This window comes from Athene cunicularia (assembly GCF_003259725.1).
Source record: "Athene cunicularia isolate RWA chromosome Z unlocalized genomic scaffold, athCun1 chrZ_part2, whole genome shotgun sequence".
Classification (NCBI taxonomy): Eukaryota; Metazoa; Chordata; class Aves; order Strigiformes; family Strigidae; genus Athene; species Athene cunicularia.
The window spans coordinates 19,339,528-19,364,376 of NW_020799143.1; the positions used below are offsets into that span (position 1 = coordinate 19,339,528).

The 24,849-nt window shown below is 37.2% G+C and overlaps 1 protein-coding gene across 1 annotated transcript in view; it reads left to right on the forward strand.

The window, feature by feature from the left end:
* Positions 1 to 2,651: 2,651 nt before the first annotated feature.
* The window catches only part of RORB (RAR related orphan receptor B), a 47,466-nt gene continuing 25,268 nt past the window's right edge, over positions 2,652 to 24,849 (forward strand). Inside the window, exons 1-4 of the mRNA XM_026866160.1 lie at positions 2,652 to 2,788; positions 15,054 to 15,139; positions 19,530 to 19,671; positions 22,646 to 23,047. Coding sequence (XP_026721961.1) covers positions 2,749 to 2,788; positions 15,054 to 15,139; positions 19,530 to 19,671; positions 22,646 to 23,047 — 670 coding nt within the window. The 5' untranslated portion in view covers positions 2,652 to 2,748. The remainder of the gene's footprint in view (positions 2,789 to 15,053; positions 15,140 to 19,529; positions 19,672 to 22,645; positions 23,048 to 24,849) is intronic.

Sequence of the window (24,849 nt, forward strand, 5' to 3'; positions counted from 1 at the left end):
AAAAAAATCTCTTTTCTGTTGAACACCATCAGGCAGAAATGAATACAGGTGACATTTTTTCAGGAATGTGCAAATATGACCATTTTATGTTCATTGCAGGGGAGTTGGACTAGATGACCTTTAAAGGCCCCTTCCAACCCAAATTATTCTATGATTCTGTGATTGCTTTGCGTTGAAAGCTAAGTGCATGATGACTCCTTTTATTCAGACTGTCCCTTAGCTCAGGCTATTAAGCCAGCACATAAACCAGCTTCCTGGTCAAAAAGCAGCTAGCAATACATGGAAGTCAGAGTTTACATTACTCTGTGCTATAGTTGAGTTGAGTTTTCATTTTATATTTGTTCAGATTCTGTAATTGTTCCTCAATATCTTTTTTTTTTGTTTTTGGGGTTTTTTTTGAGCTGAAAGTCTATGAGGAACATTTCTAGAAATACAAACTTAGAATTGAAAACTATGTTGTATCATTGTGTTTTTGTAAGAGTTTAAATATGACCATTTTCTTCTGGAACCAAGTTCTCATTACGAAATGAAAACATTGCCTAAGACTTCTGCATCCAAATTCTGCTTGCCCTGATGGCTGCACAGACAGAACACACCCAACAGGACATACAGGGTGATTTATTAAGATGCTAGTCAAATGATAATTCTCAATTTGAAAGCCACTGTGTCTGGAATCATTGCTCAGTACCAGTTTGATACTAATTCCTGCTTCTGAAGGGTCTGTAATATTTGCCAACAATCTATTGATTTCTTCCTGACTCATGCAGAACTAATTTTCAGTTACACAAATTAGAGAGGGAGGAAAAGGAAAAAGAACCCTTAAATGGTGTTCCTTTCTTTTGGCCATTTCTTTGATCCATGTTTTTTATCTGAGAGGAAAGTGGTGTGTCTAATAGGGAACTGTAATATATTATGAAACAGTGAGACTTCAAAATCTTGTTAGGCAATCACAGCTTCAGCAGAATGAAATGCTGTTGCAACAGGAGGAAAATTATACACCAATTATTTATCCAGTCAAGAAAAAGTATGCCCCATAACATCAAAGGCTTTCATTTATGAAATAATAGAAGAGATGGCAATTCCTATTCTTTTAGCAAGACAGGAACTTTTTATTAATCTAAAATGCAGCAGGCTAAGAGTTTGGGACCTTATTTAAGATTATAATCCCGCAGAATCACATGTAGCCTGCGTGATTGGTTCTAAGAACAGTCATGAAAAAATAGCTGTGTAATGTTTATGCAGATTGAAATGAGTTATTATAAGCAATAAATTAATCCTGTTTCTTATTATCCTTCAAATAATGTTTTCCTCATTATTGGAAAAATATTTTTTCAAGCTGCTTTTCCCAGCTCACGTATTTGTTTGTTTCTGTAATCTCTGTAATTTCTGAAATTTCTGCTTTCCTAATCTTCAATAATTCTCCTTATTTTCATAAACTCTGGAACTCTCCCATAATATTTCCCTTTGCATTGATTTCTTTTTTTGATAATTCCTCAACAGTCGTATCTACCCAGAACAAGCATTCAAAGAAAAATAGCAATTTTGAACATCTTTTTTTAATGTTATGTAGGATTAACAGTCTTTTGTATCTACCAGGTTTATTGAATCTTGAAAATGAAGTCTTCTGTGTTTTATCTTTGGCACAAATTCCAAGGGAATGAATATGCAGAGTTAGCAGGACAGGACTGTTAAAATCTTAGTAATTTCTTACTCAAAAAAATACTTTATGCAAAAGGTTAAGACATGAGAAAATGGTTTAACAAGGAAAGGTTACTTGGAAATGAAGTAACCTTGCAGAGCTCTTCCAGCAAAAAAGCCTTGGAATGTGTAACAGGAAGGTGAGGGAAATTCTTTGCAAGCCTAGATAACCTGCAAGGACTCCCAAGGTAAAAGCGAATTAGTATTTAATGTATTATCTGTCTTCTAAAAGTAGTCTATTCTTAAGTCTTGGTTTGCTTTGTTTTGTTTCTTACAGAAAGCCTCTGTAATGCTTGCAGTGCTTTCTGTTTGTCTATACCATGTTTGGTGCATGACAGCCACTGCATGCTTTTTCAAGTATATAACCTCTGAACCAGGATGCAATTCTAGCCAGTGTGGGAGCCGGGGGGGGGCTTGTGGATCCACACTCTGTTAGAGTTTCATAGTGAGAGCTTACCCCTAAATTCCCCCTACTCATACAAAGGGTGACTGGGATTCAGTTGATGTTCCTTTAATGTAATGGTTGTCCAACAGGGGCATTTCAGTCAGGTCTGTCACAGGGAGTCTAGAAACTCTGTAGGCACGTTAACTTACTAGCTCTGGAAGCAGGTAGGTATGATATAGGTGTTATTTCACAAGATGGAGGGGGTTTTATGTAATAATTTGTCATCCTATATCTATCTTTATAATCCTCCATTTCTTATATATGTCTGAAACAAAAACAATTGACAGCAAAGGAAAGCTGAGATTTATTTTCAGAATTTCCAGAAAATAAGGGTTATTTTTAAACGATTGGGCTGGAATAAGAAATGCATTCTACATGAAGATAGCATCAAAATAAGATGTTTCGTTACTTAGTTCCTCCAGCAGTCTTCCTCCCTTCCTTAATGAAATGGAACAGTCTATACCTTTAGCACTTCTTCCATTTAATCTTGTTAATGCAGTCTGTTAAGACTCCACTTTTGCAACAGCACAGGTGTAACTGTGAATAAGTAGGGTAGCAGGAAGAATACTGTTCTGCTCCTAGGAGTCTTCTTTATTTACGACAAAATGTGTGATATTCAACCCAGAATAAAAACTGATGCAACTGGTGAGTTGAAACATTTTTCTTCTTCACTTCTTTAACAATATGAGGTATTCCCATGAAGAGTAAGTAAGAAAATATTAATCATGCCGTACCAAATCTATCCTTGAGACAACTGCACTTTCAAGTTTTACTAAAGATTAATTCTTCCTACTGTGTTAAAAGATGGCAGATTAAATTGGTAAGTAGACAGTTGGGAAGTATAACATTTCTCAGACAGCAACAGATGCAAATCCAAGAATATCTCCAGCTGATTTGATTGCTTTTTGAAAGATGGGACAAAGATTTTAAATAAAAATGTGCAAAAGTGAAAATCCATAGTGAGGATCAAAAATATGAACAAATTCAAAAAGCTCTAAGGAGGCAGCATCAGAAGGATTTTAAAGTCATTTCAGACAAATCACTTTTATTACTTGTTTGTTACTGCCTATGTCTATTGTCATTTTGCCTTGCAGGAGTTATATTGTGCCTAATGTACTGGGGAAGTTATTGTAAGGAAAGTGATCCAGAAAAGTGGATCAGAAATTATTCCATTGACTGTGATGGCAGTTACATAAAGTCCCAGACAGTGCAAGTTAGATCCTTTTTTTTTTTCCTGCACTGCTATAATTCTACTTGAGTGTGTTGAATTACTCCAAATTTACTCGGAATCAAAATCTGTACCAGCAGAAGCAGATTTCTTCATCCTTTCTTTCCCTGTGGCAACCAGCTTGATGATTTTCTGTCTTAAAAGGAAAAAGAAAAAAAAAATGGGGAAAAAGAAGCAACTCCCATTTTTAAGAAGGGTTTTGATACTGAATCTTGCTCATTAACAAAAATAAAGACATAAGCTATGTTTAAGCATTCTTCTCTCTCAACTTTTCCTTGAGCATTACAGTTAGCTATTTTGTCAAGAATCTTTAAGCTGTAAAACATTTAATGTTAAAAGCTGCATTAATTAGGGGTTTATCAGGAATATACTAATACACAATATATTTAGCTTATTACAATGCTTTACTTTTTAAAGTTGCATCATGCCATGTTGTTCACCAAACTACTGTTAAAGTTTATGATAGTAATAACCTAATTAGCTAAATTTTTCCTGAAGATATATTGCATAAGACAGTCACAAAACAGTATAATTAAGCATTTTTAATTGTAATGGACAAATAGATGTACAGAGATTCCAGAAATGAGAAACAGTCCATGAAATAAGTATTGAGGGTTGAGGGGAGAAAAAGCAGGGATACTGACAAGAATTTTATTTCTCAAAGTGCAAAATATCCCTTTATACTCCCTTGTTATGCCATTCCCACACATTTGTTTATGATCCACAGTCTGTCGTGCTTGACATTCTGTGTGCAGGACTTCCTGAAAGCCCTTTGGATTTTCTGTAATTAAATTTAGATGTTCAGATGATGCAGTGTATATACTTCACTGGTAAGTGCTGGGCTACCTTTTGTACCTAATTTTCAGTATTAAACTCTCAGGACTCAGTTTCCAGAAATGTAACTATTGCGACATTTGCTTGCTACAGTGATACAACTATAAAAATTCTTTCTGGGGATGTAATATTTATGGGAAATTGAGGATATAATCAGTTAATATAATTAAATGTTTAAACAATCTTGCAGGCGTTCATATTCAAATAAAGAGGGATGTTTTGCTAATAACAGTGATATGGTATAAGCAATCAGTTATGTTAGTCTGGCAAATAAGATATTGGGCTAATTGATGAAGCAAAAGAAACACTATTTTATTTTATATGTGATCTCTACAGCAGAAAATTTACAATATGAAATGTATCCTTGTTGCACATCATTCTAAGATGTGAAAGTATTTTTCTGTATCTACTCTATTAAATAATACGTGTAGAAGAGAGAAGTTCAAAAACATTTTTCAAAGTTTGGAAAAGCTAGTAATAACCACCAAGTATGCTTTAACATTGTTTTTATGTCACATTTTCAGAACTTGTAAAGTACAATGTTATCTTTGGATAAAGTAAAGAGAGATAATGTTTAAGGTAGCTGTAACTGGTTACAAAAGCAAATCAAATTCATTTTTAAAGATGCACACAGAATACAAAACAGACCTTTTATGCATGCTATCATATGTAGTCATTTCTGGATTTTTAATTGCTTTTCTGTTCCTAGTAAAGATGACATTTTAAACAAGGTTTTTCCCTGTCAAATCTTAAAAATGGCATTAGTTATTCCTGTTGAGTGTCTGTTAGGTTTGGACTTTTTCAAACCTCAGCATCCCTTCTTTCCTTTTCCAGTATTTTGTTTGTAAAAAGTAGAACATACTGACACCTCTATAGAAATCAGTATGGATTTCCACATAAATGAAAGAATATAAACATAAATATCCAGCTACTTGAACGGTGATCTCATTTATTTATATGAACATAAAGTACTTTTCCATTCTAAGTATAAATTATTTTTCTACCGTACTTTTAATTGTATTTATTTCTAGCAGTGTATAATTTACTAATTTTCTGAAGTGTAAAGGTTTAGATGTTTTGGCTATTCTTTCATATGTTTCCAAAGGAAGACAGCATTTTAAATTCCTTGAGTTATTCATCATTTGCAGAGACAACTTTTGCATGAAGTATAAATACTAAATATCTATATCTATATCTATATATATCTATATATATATCTATATATATATAGATAGATATAGATATATATATATGTGAGATGTGGGACAGTAGAAGAAGGTTCTGACCCAATTGTTACTTTCTCTGAAGCAGCATTCTTTGTAAGTCCTGCAACTCTATTTTGTGTGTATTCACAGATTGAATAAACCTCCTAAATCCTTAATCATTCACAGTGCACTGTAATACTGCACTACTAACATCCATCCCATGTGATATTGCTGTTTCTTATAGTTGTCCATCCCAGGTGTTGGTGCAGCCTTTCTTCCCTTTATCAGAGCAAGTGCTTGAGAAGCAGTTCAGTTGTAAAAGAGGAGTTAAATAGGAATATACTTGAAACCTCCAGTTATACAGAGGATGGCTTCAGGCTCCATTTAGTGGCAACTGAGCCATGAATACTCAAATTGCTGAGTATCACCTGGTTCTGTGCACAGACCTGAACTGTGCAACGGCCCCTTTTTCCCTTGAGGATTTTGCATGGCATCATATTCTGGGTTTGAGTGCTACTGGAAGTATAGGAAACTGGGGACGTTCAAACAAAACAATGCAGGTAGGGGTGGAGGGGGGGGGAGATTGTAAGTGTGCCGCAGCTGCAGTCCAGTAGCAAAGAGATGGAGAAGAGAGTGCTGCCACAGAGAGAGCTATATATATAAGCACTACACCTTCCTTCCACTGCAATCTGAAGTAAGTTTTAAGCCTATTTACACCCCAGTCCAGGTAGCAGTAACACTGGCTGGGTGTGAGAAACCATAAGGTCATGTGTGATCCCACAGCCTTGAAAATAGGTCTTCAGAGCCTGTTCCTGCAACATCTCTTTTTGTGATTCGCAGAAAACAGACTCTACAACTCTAACAGCATTATAAAGCAGGTGTGTTTACTCCAGCGCCGGGGTGCAAGGGGATTTCTCCACAAAGCATTGCACACCCACCGCACATTTTAACAAAAACTGATAGAGTGAGGATATACATATTCATTGGATTACATAACACAAACATACATAGGCATGAGCAAGGCTGGGTTAGTTCTAGAGGCTGGTGTCACCAGTTTATGTTCTCTTTGCACCTGCGCATTGCCTCCCGGTGGGCGTCTTTGGGGGTCTTTGGGAGGAAGGTTCGGAGTCTTTCTCACTTCGTTTTTTTCCCCCGGAGCATGCGCAGATTCCCTTGGTCAATTTCTTGAATAACGAGTGTTTTTCAGATGGTTTACTTTCGATTTTATTTAAGAGAACCATAGAACTTCTACCATCTGTATATGGCTATCTTTATTCATTACTAAGATTCCAGCTAGTTAGGATATACTTGTTCCCCAAGGACAAAACCATAATATTTTGCTGAACATTATAGTCCTTGGTAGATTTTCAGAGTGAACTGCTTTGTTTTGATGAACACAATAGTCCTTGGTAAAATTCCACAGAACAGTCTGGGCAAGCAGGATTCTTAGCAATATTCAAAAAGTACTATAACTAATACTATAACTTGCTATAAGTAAATAAATAAGTTGCTAAACGGTTTTATATAAGTAAATAAATCTCAAAACAAGTAATCATTTCTCTGTATCATGTGCTGCTAGGCTTCATAACTGCACAGCAGTGATCTATGCATATGTAACAAAGAATTCCCACTAAGGTGCTGAGTACTAAATGATAATTTATCTCAACAGGCAAAACGAACTGTAAATATTTATTATGCTATCTGGGCTCTTCACCTGCAAAGTTCATTAGGCCATCTATCCAGAAGAGAAAAAAAAATGCCATGGATTGTTTGTATCATGAAACAGTAATTCAGAACCACAGCACATTCTGGGTAGCTTTCTGAGTAAAGACAAATAAAGAGAGAATAGGATTTGTCCTGCTAAAGGCCTGCTACATTATGAAGCATTTAAGTGAAACATCCACAAATTATGACAAGTAAGTTGGCAAAGTACATACTAAATGTACTTCTCATAGAAAAGAACATGCATGTGCAATGTATTTTCTGTTTAGGCTGCTATTTTTTGAGCAAGCACACATTTACCATGTAGAGAATTGCACAGACAACATGGTCATCACTGCTCGAATAGCCATCCTGACCAGCTTATATAAACACTAGCTAAAGCTGCTAGAGATTATTTGCAGAACATTGGATCTGATGAGCTCAAATATAAGATAGCTTGGGTAGTATATTATTTAGGATTACCATAATAATCTCTTTAGGGAAAGTGTGTAGTATCAGCAGAACCATTGCTTGAGTCTTTGAGGGAAGTAGAAACTGTACAGTAATAATTCTGCATTTATTAAACACTTAAATCTTTCCCTGTGAATAAGGCAAGTTTCTGAGCTCTTTATGTGGCACAGGATAAGACTTTGAGAATTTAATTAAATACTGCTGGTTTGAACTCACCTATGGAGCTCAGATCATAGGTTTGGCAACCTGTTTTTGTTTTGTGGTAACTTGTTTTATTGTAGCACCTTCCTTTGAAGTTACATGCATAATTTCCATGCATATTAGTTACTAGGGAAGAGTTTATAGATTAATATAGAGAAGTCCGTGTTGAGAGGCAATGAAAATGCTTCTGTACATATTTACAGAGCCACAGCTTCTGACAAGGGAGCTGATTGTCATCATTTTGGACCTGGACACTGGGCTGTAGTTGTCCATTAGCCATCACCACCATGAAGAGGATACAGGCAGTTCTGCTTCTCTTCTGCTGGTTTTCCTGCCTCTGAGCCATCCCACAAAAGTCCAGGATAGCCTTAAACACTTGTGCTTCTTATGCATTTCAACCATTCTGTCTTGTCCAAAACAAAGAAACAAACAAGCTGCTAGGTAGCAATTTCTGTGCCTCTGGCATCTTCCTAACCTTTTGGTGTTTAGCTGAGTGTTGGGCTGCCATTCCTGGCAAAAAAAATGCTGCTCACCTTTTATTTGGAAACAGCATCACCACTACTGTCTTGTAATAACCCCATGGAAATCCAGATTTTCTGTTCATTTACAAATGTTTTTAACTCATTAAAATCATCACTTCTGCAGAAAAAGAGACTGATAATCAAAAAGTATTTATCAGTTATCACAACATCATGTCACTGCTCTTAAGACTCTTATGGTTCTCTTGCTCACAACTATCTTCACTCCACAGAGAATCATACAACCTTGCAAATCTTGCAGCTTTTCTAATTGATTAGCATAATGAAATTCAGCTCTGAGAAATTATCTTTAACCTGTTTTAAGCTTGAAGTCCTTTTCTCCTATCTTAGGTGTGATAAAAAGCTGCGGGTCCAAAAGCATTTCTTTTAAAAGAATGTATCCCTTGGCCTAATAAAAGATATTACATCTATCTGAAAATCTCATCTCATCTATATCCTTGGACCATCACAAGCATAGCAACTTTTCACTATTCATAAATTGTTAAATAACACTGCTAGATCCATTGTAGTTAATGCAGAAAAGGAAAGAAAGGGCATTTGAACAAAAACATTTTTTCTCCTTTCTGTTCTTACTGTGATGGGAAAAGTTTGTTCTACTGTGCTCATTTTTTTTTTCTATAATTTCACCTTCTCTGCTGACTGTAAAGCCAAGTAATCTGTGCAGATCATTCTTTCCAGACTTGTTCCAAAATTAGTAACAATAAGATACAAAAAGATCAGATAATATGAGCAGTTTGGAGATTACCTTTAGCTCTGGAGCAGCCATAATCATTTGAACTCGTATTACTTCATCTGTTTATTTCAAAGCATTTGACAATGGTCTGTAAACATTATTATGGCCATGAAAGAGAGAAAAAAATTTCTTCCAAAGTATATATTTACAGTGCAGATATAACAATATTTCCTTCATATGCAAGACATGCAGAAAGGCTAATATATAGCATCTGATTTTGAAACTTTTTATCAGTCTACAGACATTTCAGGCATATTTGTGTTTTGATCTTTTTATTTTAAAAAATAAATTTTAAATGCACACAATAAGGATGCACAGAGTAACTACAGATTTTTTTTTTTTTTAATTAAAAAATCTTGAGTTTTTAAAGGTTCTTTTCCAATAGTCTTTAAAATAGCCATGCAGTAAAGGGCAGAGTTGATCTGTAAAAAGAGTTGTTGTACAATTCTGTGCTTTTTGGTTTGGTTTGTTTTTTTTCCCACTGGAAAATCATAAAAGAGGAAGGGGAAAGGAAAACATGTCACCAAAAAGCCTTCCATTGCTTATAAGCTAAAAAAAATTCATCTGAAGTGTGAGACCATGAAAGAAATCGCACTTGATAATTGCATGGATTTATGACAAAAAAAAATAAAAAATCTTTTTTGCAGTAATCTATTCTCTTCTATTTCAAGCAATGATCTATCAGATTTCTCAACATCCAGCTTCCCAGACTACCACTTACCTTGAACTTCATAAGAAGTTTTTACAGATAACATACAGATCTGTGTGCGCCCAGTGAGACATACAGATATACAAGGACTGCTTTTGGAGAATTTGTACATCTCTGCACATGAGCTGTAGGACTGTCACACCTGGGAGTCATCAGCCTTGCTGCACATGCAGAGAGGGCCCTGGGCAGAGCAGACCTGACAGTCCTCATAGCTCTAACAAAGTCCAGGTTCAAGACTCACAGTCAGAGGTGTGTGTATCACTCTGTGAAAATACAAAGATTTTATGAAAATTTTGGTTTCCTGGGTGAATTCCATCATCTCTGCTTACTGTAACAGCTCATTTGGGGTATGTCTGACAGCAAATGTATCTACAGACACATCAATTAACATTAGCTGGCATTAATTAGCTGCTGAGATGTTGCTAACTATGTAGCTCTCACTGCATGAGGTACAACAGAGTCTGGAAACATAACTAAGAAGTATCCTCAGTTGTATATTTTCAGATTATTAAATACAAATGCAAAGCACCTGAATTCTTACCGTGAAGCCGCAGAATATCTAATCCAGGGACAAAGGCAATACCAAGATCTAGTTGGCAGCCTGATTTATAGTGGAAACTTCTCTTGACAGTAATATGCAAGGAAAAAAAAAAAAAAAAAAAAAAAAAAGCAGAGTTGGCAACTACATAAAAATGCTGAATATAGTTAATTTAAAATCACTTAGGGACACAAACATGAAAGTGAACTTGGCCAATCTACTAGCATTTTTCAAAGAACTCCAGCTAAATGATGATGGGAATTCTTGGAAGGTGAAGGAGCTGCTTTTTTTGCTGTTGGTTCTCTGATTAGCCTTGATGTTTCCAAGTGCAATCCCTCCTGAATCAACAAATTAGAGAGAGGACTTCCTCTTCAAAGTTCATGGCCAGCATGCTTTGTATCATCTTTTGATCAAGAACTAAATATTGAAAGCTCAAGCCTTTTTTCCCCTTGGAACCAAAGCTACAGGTCTGGGAGATTATAGTCCTGTGTCTCCTGATTTAAATTCCTCAGATGTTAAACTGAGATTATATAAAACATGAGCTTTGCTTTTTCTTGTTAGACAACATATGCATGTGAGTGGCAGTCCTCACAAATACACAATGGACACATTAGCTGCCTTGTTGACTCTTACGTTTCATTCAAGAGGAATCAGCAAATTAACGGTGTGTCTCCTTCCAGATTTATTTCTAATTTCACCAATATAAAAGTTCTTGAATCCTGATTATTGCCCTGCTTTTAGGATAATGAATTTGTACCCATGAGTAAATTTTTGTTGGTAAAAAAGAAAAGAGAAAAAAAGCGGCCTAATGTACTTTTTTATTTCTCTTGGGACAGCATTTGAGAAAATAACTAATGCTTGATTTGAAGATGATTTTAAGTACATATTTGCTTTTATCCAAGTGTTCATTTCAAATGTGTGAGATGATTTTTTTTATTTGCTTCCTTAATAGAATTCAACCCCCTGTTGTCCTGAGAGAATGAATTAGGTTCTAGGTGATACTCCCAGCATCTGTGGATTATTATTACCAGTCATGTAGAATTAATTAATTTCCATTGAAGCATTCTAATTTGTAGGGTGCCATATAAAACTAGAGGCAGTTCCCAGCTACAAATGACTTTAAACCTAAGTATAAAATAAATTATGAATACCACTGAGAGATGGGATGACCCTGTGGTACTGATGAGAGAAGCTTCAATTGGTGATAAGGATCAATCACAGTGCAGCATATATTCAAACATTATAAATGTGTTGTTAGACATCAGGGTGATGGTGGTGCAGGCTTTTATTGAGTGTTGTATCTCAAGACAAGATGAAACTGGATGTACTTGTTAAAAAAATGTACAAAAGGACAGTTGAGACGTGTGTTACTGATTGAAAAGAAGCAGGAGCCATTATTCTCACTCACTTTATTAAAGTTGATGGGTAAGAAAGCAAGTAGAAGGACTTTAAAAGTAGAGATAAGTAGTTTTGCTTTTATTCCTTCCTCAGGTTTACTACACCGGGAAAAAAAAGGTTTGCTTCCTGTTCTGCTGAAAGTTATCATTGTGGCAACTCTATTATTACTAGTTCATTCCATTTTTGCCTCAATATTCAGGAAGCAGTACTGAATCAATGCATTTTATACTTTTAAGGAATTCAGAAGTGACCCACTTAAAGTGATGTAAAATATACAGATCCCTAAATTGTTTGTTAGTCTAAGAGGAGAAAAGAAGAAGGAAGAAAAAAAAAAAAAAACAAAAACAAAAAACCCCACAACATAAAATTATAGGCGGCTGAACAAAGATACAATGTGAGAAAGGTGTAGTAGCCTCTGACAATCATTAAATCTGCAAAAGAAACCTGGTACACTGGGTGTTAATTACAGTAATTCAAGAGGTTTCTGGGAATACAGTGGCTTCTTTTTCATCTGGCCTGTACAATTAATGATTCAAGTTTTCTGTTACAAATCCTTAAAATGTTCTGCTATCTTATGAACAAAAAGAAATGCCTAGGAGACAGTAGCAGAGTCTACTTTTCCAAACTTCTTCAAATGCTTTCTGTGTTCTAAAGATCCTGCCTTTTCTATGAGCTCTCTAAGGAGCTATGGTAGCAATTTCTTAGACATCCTGTATTTAATTTATAGGATGGTTAGTTTTGAATAAGCATTGGAATTAACTGATGAGTTGCAAGTGTAATGTATTTATTTCATATTAATCGAAACATGGAGCCTTAGCATTTAGTGACCCGGTTCACAAATATTTACTATGAACATAGTGCTTATAATTGCAAGTCAAGCATGGAATTATTGATTGTTCACAGTAATGAGTACTGTGCTAAATGCAGTGTCACACAGTGAGTTCTTCTGTCTTTGTTCCTATAGCAGTTACAAACTGCATATGCAAGTTACATTAAAAGTACCTGCATACTGGTTTGGGGTGTTTTTTCTTCCTTTGTCTTGTCTTTTCCTGAAGATGTCCTCACATTCTCACTGTAGTTCCTGCCTCTGACATTGACATCTGTCTTTGAGGCTTGTCAACATAAAGCAGCATGTGATCCCAGAGCTGAGCCTTGCTCCCTCCACATGACTTACAAGCAGAGACCTGTGAGCAATAACTCAGACTAGCCTCTCAAACATCAGTAACTGAGGTGCATGTTTAAATGTTTTCAGTATTTCAATGGGGATAAGACATAGGAATTTTTGAGCAAGATCAACCTGGCAAAATTGCCAAGGAACAGCAGATGCTTTTTCTGTAAGGAATTGCCTTCTTTTTTATGCATCTATCATGTCAGGATGGCTAATGCTTATTAGTTTCTTAAAAAGGGAAAGAAATTACCACCACTTAAGTTCATGAAAACAAAACAGGTTACAGAAACTAACCCAAAAATTGTGGATGACATAGTAAATTTTATTTCTAAATATGAACTTTCTTAAAAGCAAAGACAGGCAAAAATTTGGGTCTAGGTTGTCTCTATCCAGAATATATTAACAACAAATTGCTGTTTCCTACAATAAAATTAATTCTATCTATCCTGGTTTAGGAGTAGTTTAAAACCTGATTTCCTTGACTAAACCTTGCCTGAAAATGTGCTTGATCAGAGACAGAATCTTAGGAAACTGAGCTCATAGTGTGAAACTAAAGTATCTTTAGCCATCCATGAATGTCCCTCTTCCGTGGTTGTTTTGGGATATGGTGTCCCAAGAATAGTTACTTGACTTTCTAGACAAGAAGTCCTGCTAACATTCACCTTGTGGATCTTAACTTGGTAAGCCTCTACCCTAAGTAGGGGGAAAGGGGAGTAGGGGATGCAGTGCACCTCTCAGTACGATGTGTGGTGGCTCGGCAGGACACAGTTCTGAGTTTTGGTTTTTTAATCACACGGTGATAGCAAGTCAACTGTTACAAACCTCTTGGCTTCTGCTAAAAGTGATAAATGATAACCATACATAGAAATGGGGCAAAATGCAGACTATATCATTACCTTGTTAGAGCATTCACTGTACAAGCATGCTTAGTGCTTAGCTTACAATGTGCAGTCATTTTTAAGTATGTTTTTTTCCAGCACTTAAAATCTTTTCAGCTGCCCACAGGTGTGAAGTGGAATGCTCTTGTTTCCCTGTCTCCCAATCCATTTTGAAGTTCAATGTGTCCAGATAAAGTACTAACAGTTAGCAATCCTTGTGCTCAGGTTAGCCCTACTACACAAGCTCTCAGCTTTGCTACCCAAGAATTTGATGAGTGACTTGTGTTGCAGAGCGCTGCTGCTGCTGTTGCCCTGGGTGTGGAGGAAAGACGTGCCAGGAGTACTAATCCTTACCAAGTATGATGCTACTTCCATGTGACAGGAGAATCGCAAGGAGGCATGCATCCCATGTAGGAATGCAAATGAAAGGGAAAGAAAATAGGTTTTCCATTTCTTCTTGACACAGCTGACTAGAATAGAGGCACATTCCTTCCCTACATTTCAGAGTATGCACTCTTACAGCATTGTCAAAGAAAACACACACAGGATTAAAAGTATTTGAGGGAAGCAAACAGCTATGTTAGCAAAAAAAAAATATACAGAAGATAGTGAAATATATTTTCGTTCTCTGAATTAAATGACCACTATGTTTAGAAAAGGATCTTAAGCATAACCGTATTCAGACATTTTCAGATAGTACCTGCCTCTCCCAGCACATAGCTACTGGCTACTTAAACTCAGTCTGTGGGCTTTGTCTGCCCATGACCTGGTGTTGAAACAAATAGCTTGAAGAGAAGGAGAGGTTAAGCAGTCATTTGCAAGTCCATTTCTGCCAGTGTGTCTTGAAGCCATAATCTGAAAGATATGAAAACTTCATCACTTCTACTGCTTTGAACAATGCATCAAAATATACCATGTAGTCCTACCTCAGCAAAGTGAAAAGTCATGAATATTTGAAATGTATAAGCAAGCATAATCTAGATAATTATTTAGGACCCCTAATGACTGTCATTAGCAATAGTGATGATGAACTTGACAAGTAAAAAAGGAGAATATGAGGAAAAACTTGCTAATCATGAGGTATATTGAACTGTTAAAGAGTTTTGAGGGTTATGGTAGAAACTACATAATGTGAAGCAATTAAAATTTGCCAAATCAAAGCATACAGAAACACAAAGTGGTTCTATATTGTCAGGGGGGTGAACAGGTTATCTGCTGTCAAACTCTAGCTTTTAAAATCTTTATTTGAGAAAAATAAATGAAATAGAATTACATACTCAAAATATTTGTGTTGTTTTCTTTTTCAGCGCAAATTGAAGTGATACCATGCAAAATTTGTGGTGATAAGTCCTCTGGAATACACTATGGAGTCATCACATGTGAAGGCTGCAAGGTATGAGATTTTAATACAGCATAGTCATCAGCATCTGCATTAGCCTCAGGCATCTGTGTACAATAATACACTCTTACCGGCTTTCAAGCAGTTGTGCCAAAGGCTGTAAAGCCTGCTGCTGATAAAAATGCGTTTCATGCCTAATTTTACTAGTTGCTTTCCTTTTCATCAAATACTCTTTGGAGTTACCTTCTTGTTTGAAACATAAATTAATATATTTATACTGCATCTGATGCAGTATAGGTGCTGATACAGGCAGAGGCTGACAACTGTAAGTCCCACCTGTTCTACCTTAAATCAACTTGAGAGATGGATTTCTTATCTAGTTTCCTATACAGTCCGTGTAGCACTAAAAATTGGCATAGTATCTCAGTTCAACATCTTAAAAGCTTACAGGTGTCAGTTTGGTCCTGTTTTATTCCTTTTGTATTCTCTGCAGGCCGAATTGTAATTTCCAAAAGAAAAAAATGCCTTGCATTATGAGTAGTGTAAAAGGATCCTTTGTCTTCTTCCTTATAGGCTCCAGCACAGAGCAATTGATGGGAATTGGAGGGTAAAAAAAAAAAAAAAAAAAAAAAAAAAAAAAAAAAACCAAAAAAAACAAGAGTTACAAACTCTCCTATGATGCTTAGTTATATTGACATACTATCCCAGGTATTAGTTCAAGTAACACAGATCAGACCCTAAGCCAACAGCAGAAAGGCTTTAGTTTTCAGTTTTAAAAATACTCTGTGATTTTTATTGTCTAAGGAATTATCTCATTACTCATGGAAAACCAGAACTTCATACTATACGTTGGTATTTTAGCTTTGACTGTGAATGTGAAATTATAAAGCTGGAGAGGCAGCATCTCTGATTTCTTCTATGTGGAAACAAAAAATAGTACATTTGAAAGTGGGTGAAATGGCAAGTCTGTATTTACATAATGCTTTACAAAATTTTAGAACGTCTGAAAAATCTGAAAATTTGTGTGCACCCATTCGCAAGAGAAAGCTTTTAATGCCAACACATTGAGAAGCAATGTATTGTCAAAGAGCAGATTTCTTTCAGAAACGTTAACAACTGTTAAAAACCCACAGTGTGTCAGTGTCTTATTGTGGCTCTGGACTAGAAATAAACATCTTATGATGATGATCACATGAAACAGAATAAGACCAATTGATCTGATACTTCAAAATTGTCACAAAAACTACAAGGGAAAAAATTATTTAAGCAGAAAACCAGTGTCTTGTCTTTGTGCTTAGTGCCCACAGACCAGTTAGGGGTAGAGTGTCCTGTAGATGTGATTAGGGTTAATGCTGGCCCTTGTGTGTGCCTCGAGAGGAGATGATACCCCTCAGCTCTGTGTGTAGACTGCTTATTGAGATAAAGAGCTTCTCTTCCACTTACGACAGTTTTAACCCTCTTGTTTTTGTGCCAGTTTTGCAGTATCAGATCAATTAGTCTAATCTTGTTTTGTGAGACTGTTGTGAAAAAAGATGTCAGTTTTCACATAGGGTCCGATGGGAGGCATCTCACTCTCTTTTAAGGTAAGCGCTGTCTCAGAAAGTGCAACTCTGCTCTTATTGCCCAGCAATCAAATAAATATTTGCTCAGCTCACATACTAATAACTAGTCAGTTTGGGTTATTTTTGTCTGAATGTGTTAGAAATCTGAATTAATTAAGAGGCAGACCATGTTTGGAAGAAAGAACCACTCTACAAGCATGCACACATTGAGACAGACACCTGCTGCTGAGAGCCACAGCATTTCAGGACACAACATCCAAGGATTGTACTGCCAGTGGCAGTGTTACAAACTTCAAGGGACAGCAAATCCTTTAAATCTGTGTCCCTACATTAGCTATGCCACTGCAAATGCATATTATAAGTGCTTAAGGGGCATCATAAATACTATTGCTATTTCATGTGCATGCCTGCATATGCTAAGTAACCTGCTGGACCTATTGAAGAAGATGATGACTCTGCGACTACTGTTGAAAGGGTGAAACCTGAAGACAGGTTTCCATCCTGTCTGTCTCGGTGGCTCCTTCTTTTGCTGTGAAACCTTTTATCATCTCTCCTGCTTACCCCTAGAGCAAAGTATTTGCTACCACTGTTTTGTCATTATTTAGACAGTAGTTTGCATGGCCATTTCCCTTCTCAGACTGACTGTTGGTAATGGATAAAGTGACTTTTTAAAGATACAGAAAAACTTGTTGTCAGTGTTGGGAATACTGGGAAACCCATCTTTAAGTCCCTAGCTCATCAGTAATGAACTGCATCCTCCTTCCCTCAAATGGAATTATTCTTGGTAAATATAGAAAATGCTACATAAAGATCCCCTAAAAATTAAATGAAAGGATTGTCTGTACTTTGTAAGACAACATTTAGATCTTATGCAGGAGAAAGAGAGTACAAAAGTCTCCTTGGAAAAATAAATTACCTGCTGCAGATTAATTTTATTATGCAACCCATGATTTTTTCTTAAGAGGGGCACAGAAGAAACAAACTCTTCTGTGATTAGATCAACCTTAATGGGAAAAAACAGCACTACAGGATAAGGCACAGTCAGTGCTAGATGGTTGTGTGGGGTCTTTTAATGCTATTTAATTCATTTGTTCTCTCAAATCCATATCCACATAGGAGCTGCTAAAATCTAAACCTTTAAACGAGAAAATCCTTTGCACATTGAAACCAACATTGGCTGTAAAATTCATCAAATAGAGTAGAAATATCTGCAGTTAGTGTCCATTTAGCCTTAAATTAAGCTCCACAGTTTCAGGAAAGTTTTGGTCAGCCAGGATCAGATAAGTCCCCACCAGATTTTTTTCTGAGAGTTCCCTAAATAGCATCCATGTTCTCAAAAGTGCAAATTATAAAACTTAATTTAGTTTTTAGATACACTGTTAGCACTGATAAAATCAGCACAGGTCAGATGAAGTGAATTTCTTTATGTTCGACCTCAGGAACTACAACCACTGGTATATTTGTTGTTACTGACAACCCACACGATCCTCGCTGGGTTCACCAGGACTTGAGTGAGAATTCAGGCACTACCTGTAGCAAGAAAATTGAGCTCTGTGACACTTTGCCTTGTTGCTTCCCCCCTCTCATTCCTCCAAAACGCACAGCTGCCGTGATTTCCATTGCTCTATATTACCATCTGTCAGCCTGTGTGGAGATAGCACTTGTTTTGCCTGATGAATGAAGTCAACTCTGGCTACATTCAGAGGTGTTTGCAAACCATCACAGAAAGGCATGACCACTTTGGCACAATTTCTGATGACTAGAGTAACTGCAGTAATGATGCTTTCTGCCCTTTTCCTCCTCATGGCTTCCTGTGGTGGCTAGGCTATCCTTCAACTCTCCCACCACACAACCCTAAAGCTGTCTACATTGAAAGATGCCAGAGTGGTCAAGGAACTTCTCTTCTTTGTTTCTCACTCTCTCTGGACTTGCTGTTAACTCCTGTCCTTTATTTTACAGGAAAGAAAAGAATATCATAAAATGCCTTCTCCCTCTCTCTTTCTCTCTCTAATCCCCTCCTCTCTGTTTCGTTCCTCTTGTCACCTCTGCCATTTCATGTTACTTCCACCATAACAGTACCTCTCAGTGTTGTCATTCGTAGCAGCTGGGAGCTTGTAAGGCCTTAGGTGTGGGTTAATACTCTCCTTCTAGCCCTCTGATCTTTAGCCAAATAGCCTACAACTGGCCAGAAAAACCTTCTAGGGGATAGAATAACTACAAATTTTTACATAGATAAAATGGATAATGTTATATTCCATTGAAATGGAAAATGTCATTACTTTCTCATGGTAGTGTCTGAAGGTGTTGCTTTCTCCTTTGTGTGTTGGTTTTACTTGATACAGTCATTAAATCCTAGTGCTTTTGTGATGTTTCAATTTGAATTACTTTTCACTCCTGAAGTGTATGGTTCCTCCAGATCAGATCAACATTTGCCAGGTTAAATTGGACAGCACACTTCAGCTTCCAATGCTATGCATAGCCAGTGCCAGTTATTACCACTCTCTTTCATTAAAGGAAGAAAATAGTCAGAACAAGTACTTTTAAGTCATCTGTTTACGAATGCTGACAAGCTTTTCTTCTGTTAGGAGCAATCATTAGATGATACATGGTATTTATTGCACAATAAGAATGCATTCTGTAGCTATTATTTGCATGTTAACAAAGTAGAATTACATTCTTTACAGAATAAAACACAATTCTTATTATAAATAAATGTTCTTTAATTTCCGTATACAAGGCCAACACATCTGCAAGGCCATAGCATAAGTAGGATTGCACTAAATAAGAGTTTATTGTAGTAATTTACATGATTGTGTGTGTGTGTGTGCATGCACATGCACGTATATATGCCCATGGTAATACTCTGTCTCTCTTGCCCCTAGGGATTCTTTCGGAGGAGTCAGCAGAACAATGCCTCCTACTCCTGCCCAAGGCAGAGAAACTGTTTAATTGACAGAACCAACAGAAATCGTTGCCAACACTGCCGACTGCAGAAATGTCTTGCCCTGGGAATGTCTCGAGATGGTAAGGAGTCAGATTCCTGCTTCATGCCTAAACCCTTTGAAACTCTTCTTCACTGCTGACTTACTTAAACTCCCTGTAGATTTCCGGGGAAAAAAAAAAAAAAAAAAAAAAAAAAAGGAGAAGCTCCTTGCTTTGTAATGCACACACTGTGACTGTGAGACACAGATCTTGCCATTCAGTTAACAAAGGAGGCTATACTCATGGGAAGGGTAGGGAAACCGCAAAATGGAAAGCAGTATTAGTTTGGAACAGAAAGAGTCAGAAGTGAAATGTGTTGTTCTGATCAAAAACACAAAAAGGTCACCTCTGGAGAGGTGGAATTATATTTCAGTTTAGATCACCTCATATTAAACATTAATATTTATCTTAACATTAAATTAGGGTTTTCTCTTTGTTTTATTCAGAGCACTTCACCAAATATTTTTCATTACCATAAAACCATTTCTTTTACCTGTACATTGCCCTCTGCCCCTCTCTGGGTCTATAGAAGAAACGTTTTAATGTTTAGTGCTGAAAATGGACAGTACACCAATTAAAAGCTTCATAGTGTATCTGATAGCGGGCTCCTTTGGTCCTTGCAGTGCTCTGGTCCACCTTCCAAGCTGTGGTGTGACAAGCTGTGATGGGCAGACTGAGAAGGTGCACCACACCAGAGCTGTAGGAAGTGGGAGGCTTGTGCAAGGCTGCACACAGCTGACCTGCCCCAGACACCACTGCATGTGCAGGGGGTTTCCAGCTCACAGACATATTTTAAATGGTCAGGAGATATGAGAATAAAATATTCTATTTTTGAAGGCAGGTTATTTTAATTTTGATTGCCTGGCAGAAATTTTCTGTCTTAGAAATTTTATACAAAATGTGTCATTTGAAATTAACATTCATTGATGGAGAAGTTACTTAAAGAGCTATTTCTTTAGATGGCCCACAGATTATAAATTTGGTTTATATTTGAACTGTAATAGGTCTTTTCCTACTCAGTTTGTCTTATGTCTCACTGAAACAACTTGCTCACTAGTCTGGGAGGGGCCTTGCAGTCTAGCCTTTAATCTGTGAACTCTTTTAGGTCCTACCATGCAGCTTGCTTCATGCCTTATCTCCTGATTCTTCCCAGAGGAGATTAAAGTAGTAACATCTTAGTAATTTAACAGCATGTGTTTTCCTCCTAAAAGTAATATCTTCCAATGATTTGAGGTATCACAGGGGCATTTTAATGTGACTGACAGCACTTTCTTCCCAACCTGTAATTCAGGGACCACTGCACACAGAAAAGGGAGTGATTCTTCTGACAGCATTACTTTCTTCTCTCATTGTTTGTGTAAGGGTGTTTATACTTAACAATATTAAGAGCTCCTGCAAGTTTAAAATAGGCTGTATGGATTTTTTTAACAGAGAAATTGAATGTGATTTTTACCTCTCAGCCATGTAACAGATTCATTTTTATCATGCAGAGGCAGGATGCTAATTGACAGCAGCTGGAGAATCCAATTAATGAATATATAATGAGAATTAACAGTGGGTGTTTGTTTTTATTACTGAGGCCCTAAATTTGAAGAAAATACACGGTTGCATTTTTCAAAATACAGTCATTGTATATTGTCTGTAAGGGTGTACAGTGCATTGTGGACTGATTCTAGGGCAAACTGTTCGTGTGATGTAGCTTGTGTGAAGGGCTGCAAGTAAGATGAAGTTGGCAACAAGGAAAAAAACAACTCAGTGTAAAAAAGTGCAAATAAATTGAAGAGACTTCCATCTCTCTGTTATTCTGGCACTGCCTTTTCATATTACACTCTTCCTTTTCCGTTCTTTTTCCAGACTAAAGATTTTCACATTCATCCACATATGTAGGCTCAGACTCTTTTCAAGAGCTTTATCTGAACTGTGGGGTAGCAAAAATGAGAGCCAAGCCCAATCTGTGCAAATAATGTGATGATTCTGAATTGATCCCAATTACTGATTGACTGGAAATACTCAGCATTGGAAAATACACTTCATAATGTGTAGAAATTAGTATTTCCAGAGCAATGTCCTCTTATCTGTACTCTGATAAATTCTGCTGAAAACATCCCTCATTTGTTTTAGAGCACAATTCACAGCTATCTCTGCTCTGAGATCCCAGATCTAGCCCAGTAGAAAGCCAGAATTTATAGAGAGATGGGGTGGCAGGGGGTGGGGAAAGATAGTCAGCTATGACCCACTGTATATGCAGGCTGTGGATTTACTCCTCCTAGTTACACAGCAATCAGCCTGTCATTTTTGAAAATTTCAATGTCAGTGTAATAAACCCTGTTCCTGGGGAGAGTGGTTTGCACTCTGATGTTTTCCTCCCTTCCTCATCAGAAGGAATTCATGGATTTGTCCACGAAGGTTATGTAAATTGATTGTGTAAATCCCTGAGACTTTACTCTGTGGTAAAGATGACATTCATTTATGCTGTTTACCTTCAAATCTGTTATTTTCCTCTAGGTTCTATCTCTAACCTGTAAGGTTTTTTTTTAAAAAAAGTGTGAAGATAACACCCCATTGAAATGATGTGATAATAAGGCTTTAGGGCTTGTTTTCATCCAGAGTACTAATCCTATTAGTGCACTGTTTAAAGGTTTGTGGAAAGTTGGTAAATCACACGGAATATGAATCTACAGACTGTACATTTCATACTGGGTTGTTGTTCAGTGAACACAGAGGTATAAAAGGATTCTTGGTCTTTTTAACATTCACAGTGGGAAGTGAGTTGCTTGGCTGAGGCCTTCCTGTCAAACAGGAGTCATTGTCATCACCTTGTAAATCCAAACACACAATACCTTTTCCTTTGTGAGACACATATGGTGTAGAGCTTTGCATCCTATCTCATTTCCACAGAAAAAGATATTTCCACAGCAAAAGTAACACTGAGACTAAATATCAAGAGAGTGGTGGGGTTGAGGGGAATCAAGAAAAAATGAGACAACAGTGGTTCACCTTGTGCTTTGCTTTTCAGCTGTGAAGTTTGGAAGAATGTCCAAAAAGCAGAGGGATAGCTTGTACGCTGAAGTGCAGAAGCACCAGCAGCGACTGCAGGAACAACGACAGCAGCAGAGCGGTGAGGCAGAAGCCCTAGCCAGGGTTTACAGCAACAGCATCAGCAATGGCTTGAGCAACCTGAATAATGAAACCAGCAGCACCTACTCAAATGGGCACGTCATTGACCTGCCGAAGTCTGAGGGTTATTATAATGTGGATTCTGCCCAGCCTTCCCCAGACCAGTCTGGATTAGACATGACTGGAATCAAACAGATAAAGCAGGAACCAATCTATGACCTCACCTCTGTACCAAACTTGTTTACCTATAGCTCTTTCAACAATGGGCAATTAGCTCCGGGGATATCCATGACTGAAATAGGTAAGGAAAATTCTTATTTCTCCAGTGTAATGTGTATATGTATGAGCTAGACGTTAATACCGTCTCTATTAAAGTATTATAGAGGCATTCTGTACACAAGTACACAGTAGTTACGTGTCACACATGAGTATATGTGCACACACACTCAGGGAATAAAGAAAAAAAATCAGTCTGGCAGCAACTGACACAGTATCAAGGCAGTTCTGTTTTTACCAAAATCTGCAAATTATGCAGTTTCTTAAACCCAGCAGTTCATCTTGTGCTTATGAAATAGGATCATCAAAGCAGGTGATGAATCAGTCAGAACCAAGTGATAATTAGTAATGGAGAACTTGTTTCAAATGAGCTCATTAATAGTAACATTAAATAATCTCTTAAACCAGCCGCCTGTATTCTTGTCGCAACCCAGAATCCCTGTGGCAGCTAATTTTAGGTATTTATTGTCAAAAAGTACAGCTCACTACTTCTGATGTGTGGATGAACATGCAGAGCAAGTTTACTGAATTTGTGAGGTGCACAAACTCTGAATGTAGTGGCATGGATACCCTTGCTCCTCTGCTTGAATGCCTTGGAGAACCTGTCCCTTGATTTCTTCTTCGAAAAGTTGCAAAGAGGCCACTCTGTGAGATGAGATGAGATGGTTTGAAAGGTAATGACTAATGGTGTAAGGAGGATTTCTATTCATCTAATACATTTAGTCATACCTCTGCAACACAACTGGAAGTACTGCTTCTATTATAAAAAAAATAACATGAAAGAATATTAACATCCTAATTAGGTACTTCCCACCTCAACACATGAAGTATGCTGAGTCAGTTGTGGTTGAGAATATAATCAAAGGGTAACACTTTTTTAATGGAATTTAATTAAAGGAAAGAAGGGAAACAAAAATATTGTATTCAAGAGCACTGTAACAAATTAATTAATGTCAGATCATAAAAGCCCTCTATAGTTCTGGCCTGGCCTTGTTGCCTCATGCATGGGGCACTGAGATGTGTAAACTTATGTCTGTACTCAGACCTCCTGAGGTCCCTGAAGGTGTGACATGTGCTTGATTGATATGTAGTGTAGAAAGGGTGTATGTAGTAGTTACTGTCCGATAAAAAAAAGAAGGTGCAGCTAGAATCTGCAGCATGTTTCCTACCCATGGATGCTCATATGTTGAAAGCTGTGTAACAAACTGTGGTTTAGCTGTGAATTGTGAAGGAGAAAGTTACACTTTTCTGCCACTCTGGTGAGACAGGTTTTGTTATGAAGTTGGGCCTAGGCTGCTGCCCAGTGACACCCCCAGCATAGCGGTACAGAGGATCAGTGAGGAACATACGCTTCAACTTCCCTCTCAGCTCTTGTGGCCATATGAATATTACTCATGTGTGGCTTCTGCAAATCCCAGTTCTGCAACAGCATCTCACAGTACTCCAAACCAGCTGAGAGACAACTTAAAGTAGTAAGAGCTGTTTCCCTGCAGCACCCTGTGCCAACGGGAAATGTTCCTAGAGAGACTCAAAGGAGGTACTAGAAATATGACAATTCTGATAGTCCATTAATTAGCACTTGTGCCCAGTTGGAGAAGTGATCCTAAAGAGAAATTATGGCCTCAGGACTATATCCTTAGTGACTAAAGGATCCCACTGAAGTCAGTGGGATCTTTTGACTCATGGAGCTTTAGAGAATCACTTAACTTTCATCTCTTGCAGGATTGCTTAGAAATAATACCTCATTCTTAAATTTTTACCCATTTCTTTTTTGCTCTTCTAGCCCTAAACCAGCCAGCCCTAAACCCACCCCACATTTCCCAGTCT